At 35.0% G+C, this 9,893-nt stretch overlaps 1 protein-coding gene across 2 annotated transcripts; it reads right to left on the reverse strand.

Moving 5' to 3' along the window:
* Positions 1 to 6,364: 6,364 nt before the first annotated feature.
* LOC120280923 (protein FAR-RED ELONGATED HYPOCOTYL 3-like) lies at positions 6,365 to 9,648 on the reverse strand. Of its 2 annotated transcripts, XR_005542446.1 has the most exons (3): positions 9,536 to 9,648; positions 9,350 to 9,470; positions 6,365 to 6,662 (listed from the first exon to the last, which is right to left on the reverse strand). XR_005542446.1 is itself a non-coding variant. In XM_039287894.1 (2 exons), the coding sequence occupies exons 1-2, from the start codon at positions 7,337 to 7,339 to the stop codon at positions 6,513 to 6,515; spliced, it is 708 nt and encodes a 235-aa protein (XP_039143828.1). In that variant the 5' UTR covers positions 7,340 to 7,668; the 3' UTR covers positions 6,365 to 6,512. The 2 variants fall into 2 exon arrangements, 1 of the variants encoding a protein (XP_039143828.1); XM_039287894.1 differs by lacking the exons at positions 9,350 to 9,470; positions 9,536 to 9,648 and adding an exon at positions 6,782 to 7,668.
* Positions 9,649 to 9,893: the final 245 nt, after the last annotated feature.

Genomic DNA, 9,893 nt, shown 5'->3' on the forward strand with positions numbered 1-9,893 from the left:
TGTATATTTCCGTATTTACACATGATATGCTTGATTACTCGAGTTGGAATTGGAAAGAATTGCATTGTGGCATTTGGATTTTGATGGTGACAGCGGACTTAGGTCCGACACTGTAGTGTGGGGTTCCAAGGTCCGGCGTGGTCTACCCTGAGTTTACCCTGGTCAAGAGGTGCACGGAGCCATTAATAGGGGATATTTTATGTGAGAAACCCCGGGTCACCACACGGAGATCTCAGTGACCAACACCAAGGAAGGCAACATTTTTGAATTTTAAAAGTCTTAAAACCCCTTGGTGGTCCCGTAGCTAGTCGCGGGCACGATTAGCTTGGGAATTGTTTGAGGCTAGCCTGTATTTTTGAGCGGTGCTCAATGTGTTGGAAAATGTTAATTACCTGTACCATTTATGAATTGTTCTATTATCTGTTCACTTGTTAAATACCTAGATCTAGTTTTATATGTTATTATTATTGTGGTAATTACTATTTGGAATGCTTTACTACTCTATTATATATATGTTGTCACCACTCACTGGGTAACATCTGTTACTCAGTACTCTCTGTTTTTCTCCCTCAGGCTGCAACGTTGGACTGGGTTGTGCTGGGCAGGCAATAGACTGACCGACCCTTTTCTTCTTGTCTAGGTTAGTTTGTAGTGTGCATGTAAACTTTATGGATCCACTAGACTTGACTTTGGTGTACTGTTCCTGTATTTGTACTTTCTGGTTGTATTTGGAACCCCGGCCGGTTCTGTAGTGGAGGTTATCTCCATCTTCAGTAAGTTGTGATAGCGGGTTTGTTTTTAGCCTTAAGATGACTAGGATGTAGAATGCTGTAGGATGCACTCCTTGTTGTCGTGGCGATTGCCACATGCCCGGCCAGGGTCGGGGCGTGACAAGATGAGTGTGAAGCCATTGAGACAGATACAGCTATAGGAAGTAAATATGAAGAACATGACGAGGACAGTGAGAATGACTCTAGCAAAGATGAAGAAGAAAGGCTAGCTCAGGAAACATTTGGGATGGATGACTTAGATGAAGATGCTGAAACAAAAGAAGCTAGAGACAAGTTTAGAAAATATATTGAATTGAAGAGGGGTTTGTAGCATGATAATGTCAATAATTCTCCTGACAATTTGGGTGAAAATAGCAATAATCCTGGTGATGGTGAGGGAAATGTGAGGTATGTTTTTGACTTTGGGAAGGTAAGTGGGTTTGAGAGTGATTATATTTCATCATCAGATCCAGGGAGCTATGACGACACTAATGAAGGCTTGGAAGCAGAGGATGTACAGAGGCATAGATCTACCAGGAAGATATATGATCCAAATGTTGGACTTGAAGATTTTTCCCTAGATTTGAGGTTTAAAGATTTGCAAGCATTTCAGAAGGAACTAGTTGAATTCTCATCCAATAAAGGATTTGAATTCAAGTATGTTAAGAATGATGCAGTTAGAGTTAGGGCTGTGTGTTCAATGAAAAATTGTAAATGGCTAATACAATGTTCATGGTGTAGTGGGAAAAAATCATTCACAGTTAAGCATTATGTACCTCACCACTCTTGCCTCCTTGGTTACACCAAGAACAGAAGGGTTACAGCACCAGTTATTGCTAAAAGGTATGGAGATATAATTTTTGCTATGCCATTTATTCGGCCAAGCCATTTGATGACAATGGTGAGGAAAGATTTGGGAGTTTTCATTACAAGCAAAGTGTGCAAGAATGCAAAAAGTTTGGTTGTGAAGAAAATTAAAGAACAATTTTGGGAAGGCTTCAGGGTTTTAAACAATTATACACTTGAATTAAAATCCACCAATCCGGGCAGCAATGTGACTGTGTTGTTCAAAGGCTAAGGATAGATGAGTTGCCTACTTTTCAGAAGATGTATATATGTTTGACAGCTGTGAGGGAAAGATTCATACATGGTTGTAGAAGGATAATAGGGGTTGATGGATGCTTCTTGAAGGGATTGATTGAAGGGATTGATGAAAGGGCAATTAGTTGTAGCTATTAGGAGGGATAGGAACAACCAAATGTTCCCCATAGCCTGGGCAGTGGTGCAGAAAGAGACAAGTGAATCATGAACTTGGTTTTTTCAGCAATTGAAAGCTGACCTATCCATGGGAGGTGGGCTTGGATGCTCCTTGATCAGTAACATGCAAAAGGTATGCTTTCATTGTGATACATCTATTATGCACATGAATCATAACCAGCTTGCATTAGGAATTAACTAATGTTTGTTTTGCAGGGTTTAATACATGCAGCTAATGAGCTTTTTCCATTTATTGAGCATAGCATGTGTGCTAGGCACATCTATGCAAGGTTTGGGAAAAAATACCAAGGTAAGGAGCTGCAGATTGCATTTTGGAATGTTGCCAGGTCTACCAACCAACCAAAAATGCAATAACACTTAGATCAAATGGGAAGATTAAATGGAGGACAGGAAGCTGTGAAGAAATTGTTGGAGAACTGTCCCATTACAGGTTGGTGTCAAGCTTTTTTTTTTTCTGATGTCATTAAATGTAAGGTCATAGACGATAATATGTGTGAGACATTCAATGGGGTAATTCTAGATTCTAGGAGCAAGCCTATTATAAGTATGTTAGAAGACATCAGGCAATATGTTATCACTAGGATAGTTGTGAAAAGAGAGTATGTTAGGAAATGGGATAACTCTAGGATTCCATGCCAGCATGCAATGGCTTCTATTGCCTTCTGTGGAGCAGACTCTATGGAATATGTGTCACATTGGTTTAGGAAGGACACCTACTTGAAAGCCTATGAATCCTTAGTAAATCCAGTGAAGGGCAGGGAATTCAGGCCATCAAGTGTAGATGAACCAATGTTGCCACCAATGGTCAAGAGGATGCCAGGAAGACCTATAAAGAAGAGGAGAAGGGAGCCATTAGAATGTAAGAACAAGAGCAAAAGCAAGAGCACAATAAAGTTGACAAGGGCAGGCAGGGTTTTTAAGTACAGAATATGTTCTGGTGAAGGGCATAACAAACTGACATGTCCCAGAAGAAACCAAGCAATTGTAAGCTCTATTATTGTATTACTTAACTCATTTAACTCCATAATATTTTTGATGTACCTAATATTGTAAATCTTCTTTGCAGACTCCTACTGCATAGTAGAAGACAACAACTGCACAAAAAGGAAAGAAAAAAGTAAATGCAGATCATGTTGACACTGCGAATGCTGATAATGCCAATGCTTCAACTACACCAAAAGAGCAATCTACAAGCACTACAACTACAAACAAAAAGGAAGAAAACATCACCTTCATTAACTGCTCAGCACATTGAAAATGTCACACCTTATCAAGCAAGTGATCAAGTGGATGTTGCACCCAAGAATAAACAATAGAGGATTTCCCCTAAAAAAATTTTACCCCATTCTAGATAAGGTCCCCTTAAAATTTTCAACGTAAAGATACTTGTTTAATATGTTCAATAATGGTGTTGCCTTGCACTATGTATTGCTATCCAACTTTCAACTGAGAACTTGGTTTTAATACTAATGTTGGGTTTGAGAATTCTTTGTTCCTATTTTGCCTATGGTGCAAGGAAGGCATAGTGGAGGCTTAATAATTAGCAGGGATGTTCACCACTTTTCTTCATCTGTCACTGTGGATGAGTTGTTGGTAAATATTTTGTATTGCCTTATAAAGGGCACCAATAGGGTTGACTTTGTTAATAAATAACATACACTCTTTCTTGGTTTAATGCTCAGGCAATAAGGAAAAGAATGGCTACTGAAGCAAGGCAAAGACACATTATGGAGACCATGCCAACCACCACAACAGTGCCTGAAAATCCAGAATTCTCTACACAGCAAAGCATAACAGGTGTTGCATCCAAGGAAAATCCACCATTCTAAGATTCAGCAAAACATGGTTCTTTAATAATAGCATCTTCTTTTTGTACATGAAACTACAAATGTTATGTGTGAACAGAGAAACTCAAGCAACTAATTTAACAGCTTCCAGACATGTGCAACATTTTTGAAGAATACTTTGTTGTATTTTTGGTGTAATTAACTATATCAATGGAATTACAGTTATAAGCAATCAGTGGAATTTGCAAATTGAAATTTTGTGTACTTGTTACCTATGTAATGAGAAGATACCTTTGTAAATTTGAGTATACTGTTCTTGAAAGTATTACTCCATGAATTCTTGTTACTGATATTTTGTTACAATAGAGTTTATTGATTATTGCTTTGTATGCTAGCTTATCCTGCCATATAGGCTTATCATTATCAATTCAGTATGCAACTGTGTATAAGATTAAACTTTCATATTAAACTTTTATCGGGTAAATTGTACACTGACGTGATAATGATAAATATCCAAAAATCAGATTTATCTAGGTATACAACCCCCATTTCATTTGATAAATATCCAACAAAAAAAAACACAAATCAAGTTGTGCTTTATCCACCGACGTTTGCTTTATCAACACACAAATGGTTGAGGTGTTGGTGGACGGCGGTGCTGAAGTTGGTGGCTGCAAGTGCTGGTGGATGGCAACGAGGAACTGGTGGTGCTGACAACGATGGCGGTCGATGGTCTTCGCTTGGCAATGGTTTGGTTCTATTTGGTCACCCGATTATAGAAGGATGGGGGTATTTAATTAACTTTCAGGTTTGGATCCATGTGGTCACCTGGATTCGATAAGCCCATCGTCATTACGAGGATGATTAAAACAAGTTTTGATTTTTTGAAATATTTTAATAATTTTTTATTCTGGATTAATGCTACATCAGCGTTGGAGACGGAAAAAGAGACGGCAGTTAGGCGAAAGGACTGTTAATTTCCCAAAGTGGAAAATACAGGGAGGCAAAAAATAATTTAGAGACTAAAGGGTCATTTTAAAATAATAGAAAGACCATACAAAGTATTATACCACCAATATTTTTCTGAGGTTAGATATTGGGAGACCCACAACAATTCTCACACAAAAACACTTTCTCAAGTCAACTCCTTACTAAGTTTTTATCACTTTTACCATATTATTTATTGAAATGAATTTTATATACTTATTTTAATATTAATATTCAGATATTAAGCTAATATTAAACATTAACAATAACAAGCATACTATTTTCTTTTTCTATATTGTCATTATTAAGAGAAATTAAGTTTGGTGGATGTGAAACAGAAAGAGAAAACAATTAAAAACTTTGATAGGAAATAAAAAGTTTCTAATATAATTAGGTGCACTTAGACCAGAATATATCATAATCAATAAGAAGAGAAGGCCTAATTAAGTCCAAGTTCTAGCTATCATATGTGAAGAAAATCAACACCGTGTAAAGTCTTGTATGGTTTGTTGTTCTTCTATATTTATTTGTTTCATAGAAAATGAGAGCCATGACCATTTTTTAACCCAAATTTATAATTTTTTTAATATAAGAAGAAATAAGCCAAAAGGACATGCATACTGTAGATTGATGATGATGGATGTTCTGGGGAAGTTTGTATAAACAATTAAAAATTTAATTTCTTTTTATTTAGAAGAGTGAAAATTTTCTATAGTGAAAACACTTAAAAATTTGACCCCAACTAGGTTTAGTTTAAAATTGAAATCAAATTGATTCATGTATGACAATTTGCATATTTAGTTTAAAACTAAACATCATTTATAACTTAATTTTCTTTGCTAAACAATACAAATTATAAAATATTTTAAATATAATAACATTTCATACGATAATATTATATATTATAATATATAAAAGTTATAAGATATCCATATATTTTAAGCTATTGAACTGTGTTCAAGCAAGTCTAATTTGGCCAAAAATTAATTTCAAACTCGAAAATCAAGCTTACTAATAACTTAATCTATTGAATAACCAAATAAAAGGCCTTATAAATATTAAGAACGAATGTTTAAAAGTGAATTCTTGTTCTTCCCATAATATATTGTCAAAAAATCCTTTCCTCTTTGTGGCATTTCATGTGGTGCTTTGTAAGTATTTTCCATAATTATATAAATGAGTCAACAACATAGTTACATATCTCAATTTATGCAGAGCATGACTTGTTTCTATGATGAGATTTGAAATGGTAAAATATAAGGGCAGAACTTACATGAAGTTCATTATATGCATTTCATGTAGTGCCCAGTAATATGGTGACACATATCCCATTTGTAGCTCTTTTGCTTTTTCCTTTTTCTCCCGTTAACTTAAGCTGGCCTCCGTTAACTTTGAAGAAAAAAAATAGTATATTATATTATAAAGCTGCTCAAATGACATTGTGACAGATGTTTAACTAAAATTAGGCTAAAATTAGGCTAAACAAAATAGTTTGGATAATTAACTAGAATTACAACAACAAAATCAACAAAGATCTTCCATAATGTCCAGCAATTCCAAAACAAGAAATAAAAGATCCTAACACTCCCAACCATTACATCATAACAATAAACAAAATCATGAGATAACAAGCAAAACTCATTATAAATTTCATGACAATATCATTCAGTTTTGTTTTTTCTTAACACATCTAATCTTCAGTTAAATCCATCTCATCTTCGATAAGTATTCCCTTTGAAGCAGAATTGCTTGATGTAGGTATGACAACTTCCATATTGGATATTTGGATATGTTGGGCAACTGGTTTTATCAACTGAGAGGTCACACATGAAGATGACACCTACAACACAACAAGAACAAAGTTTAGCACATCCTATTTGTTTGGAAAATTAGAAAGCACAATTAAATTATTCAGCAAAATTAACACAAAAGCTAAAAATGCCATAAAAAAATTATTACCCCCAAGGTGCTCACTGAAGCAATAATTGGAATGTTATCTCTAGATAATGGAATAGTTGGTGAAGCACTCCTTGCTATAGCTACTTGGTTTTTTCTTGTTTTTTTTCCCTTTTTCAAGGAAACTTTTTTTTCTTCGACCTTTGAGATCTCATTTTGCTCACTTGTAAAAGCATCATTAATGTCAACACTTTGAGAAGAATTCATAGCCATAGAGTTGAAATATCCATCATCTACATTTTTATCAGCTTTAGTGAAAAAATTTTCCACTTCAAGGCTTAACTCAACCATCTTTCTTGCAAAAAAGATAGATGCATCCTCAGATTGAGCTGCTCTACTTGCCACTGTAACTGCGCTGCGACTTAAATCCTTGGATCGGTTTGAAACAACCTGTCTAGGATCTTCTTTCACAATTCTCCCTTTATAGTCCACCACACACCCATCAAGAGCATGTTTTGTCCATCTATTTAACATATATTGAGAAGGAACTACCTTTAAATTCCAAATATCAAGAACTTTTAGAACATGACTGCACAAATATCCAACAAACTCAAAAGACATGCAACAACAACCAATTCTTTTACTTTCTGAATCAAAAGTAACCTTATGTTCTCTTTGTAGCTCATACACACAAACCTTGTATTCATACAAAGGTGGACTTTCAATGCATGTTTTAACTACTATCCCCAAAGACTTCTCATATTCTTGCTGAAATAAATCAAAGATTTTAGATGTATATATATATCTCTAGCATTTCTCAAAATAGGAACATTCATCTTCAATGCGGGTTTAAGTTGACTCATCTCATAATTAGATTCCAATTCTTGGTATCTCACATCATCTAATAATTTTTCAAACCTTGTAAAGAATTCCAACACATTGAATCTAGGCTTCACATAACATTTCATACTGATTGTTGAAACTTTCACATAACTGAGTGCTTCTAATACCTGCTGAAAAAAAGTGTGCCTACCATAAACCATTGCCCATTTCCTTCTTTCTTGAAATGTATCCAAACACCATTTGTTATCTTGGAGCTTGTGTTTTTCCAATAAAGAGTTCCACGAATGAATAAAATCTTCCTCGTATTCAAAATCATGCATGCAACTTTTGAACTCATTACCAAACTTATTTGACCCTTTAAAAGTATGCCCAAGATGTTTGAGAGCATTTTGGAATAAATGCCTTGAACATATTCGATGATAAGTTTCAGGAAATACCTTCGCTATTGCCTTAGCCATGGGCTGCATCTTGATCCGTGAATATGGTTATTGGTTTCTTTCCTTTCATAACCTCAAGAAAAGTTGTGAATAACCATTCAAAAAGAAGTCGTTGTTTCATCATAAAAGCAATGCCACACCAAAAACAATAGTTTCCTTGTGATGATTAACCCCGATTATTGGAGCACAAGGGACGATTAACATTGTTGATTCTATAAGTGGTGTCAAAACAAACTACATCACCAAACAATGCATAGTCTATCACCATCTTTGGATCAGCCCAAAAAATATTAGCAATCTGGCCTTCAGCATCATATTGTAATAAGTAGAAAAATGATGAATTGTCTGATTTTTTCTTCTCAAGATAATGAATAAGTGTGTATGCTTCTCCTTCTCGCATCTCTCTCATTCTTTTTGATTGCAAATGATTGCTAATATCCTTGAGTGTGAAACCTAGATTCTCCCTGCCTCCAACTCGCTCACTCATAAAATCAAAAAAATCAATTTTTTTGCGAATCCCGAATTCTTTTGCAATTTCGCTTCAGCTGCATGGGCAATGCTTATCTTCCTTTGTGATGGTAATTTGTGTCTACTGCGAGGGGTCACAACTTGATGATTATGTTGTCCTTCAAAAAATGTAACATAATATTTTCCATTTTCTTGACGTCCAATAATCATTTGAGCATTGCAACCAACTCTCAAATCCTTTCGATTTTTTTTTCCTTCACATTCAACTTGCTTCTTAAAACCTTCCTTGAAACAACAAAACTTTCGAGACAGAAGTGTTGTACCATCAACTTTACTTTTATTTGCCCAACTTTTTCGAATGCTAAATCCAATATAACCAGCATACATGTTATAGTACATGTATGCAGCTTCCTCTGTTTCAAACTCCATGCCCACATATGGAGTTAAATTTTTTTCCATCTCTATTATAGAACTCTGCAATTTACAAGAATACCATTGCTCCAATCAATCAAGTTTTCACTGCAAAAAATTAATTTGAGGGCACAAAATAATTAACAGGAAAGGACTCCTAAGATGCATCATTTTCCATTTAGAAAAATAAAAAATTCAACAGAACATACAAGACCAAGAACTTGAATAGAAGAGATTATCAAATTTTGATGCAAATCAAGAATAAATTGTAATTATTGATATCTCATAACACACTTGTGAAACAAGAAGTAGTAGCATCAAGCAAAGAAGAATATCCAGTTATTACAACCAAAAAAACAATGATAGAAATAAAAACCAAATAAATATGAGAAGAATGAAGAGATCCATCACAAATAGATGAAAAAAACTAATATAAGACAATAAAAACAAAAAGAAAGGGAGTTTCCAATACCTTGATATCAGCAGCCAATGTCCCCAAAATCCAAGCTTACTTTTTCAATTGATATGAAATCCCTTTCTTTATTCCTTACCCACCAGCTGGATAAAGCTTTGAATAGTCCGAAAGATGGCACCTTTTACAAAAATCCCATTAGCCAAAGAAGGGAAAAAAAGTTGTGAAGGAGAAGAAGATGAGCACCTGAAAACAAAGGTGAAATAATGGTTAGAGAGAGTAGCTCCGGTGACACATGGCAGTCCGGCGACATGTGGCGGTCTGATCAAAGTAGCTCAAGCTTGGAGAAGAAGCAGCTTCATGATATAATATATGAATGATTGGGTAAAAAGAAAAAGCTTTAACGGAGGCCACCTTAAGTTAACGGGAGAAAAAGGAAAAAGCAAAAGAGCTACAAATGGGACATGTGTCACCATATAACTGGGCACTACATGAAATGCATATAATGAACTTCATGTAAGTTCTCCCCAAAATGGACATATAATGTGACTTTAACTGTTTCTTCAAATATTCTTAATAAGATGAACTTGTTATAATTTTTCAG

This window comes from Dioscorea cayenensis, chromosome 17 (assembly GCF_009730915.1).
Source record: "Dioscorea cayenensis subsp. rotundata cultivar TDr96_F1 chromosome 17, TDr96_F1_v2_PseudoChromosome.rev07_lg8_w22 25.fasta, whole genome shotgun sequence".
NCBI classification, from domain to species: Eukaryota; Viridiplantae; Streptophyta; class Magnoliopsida; order Dioscoreales; family Dioscoreaceae; genus Dioscorea; species Dioscorea cayenensis.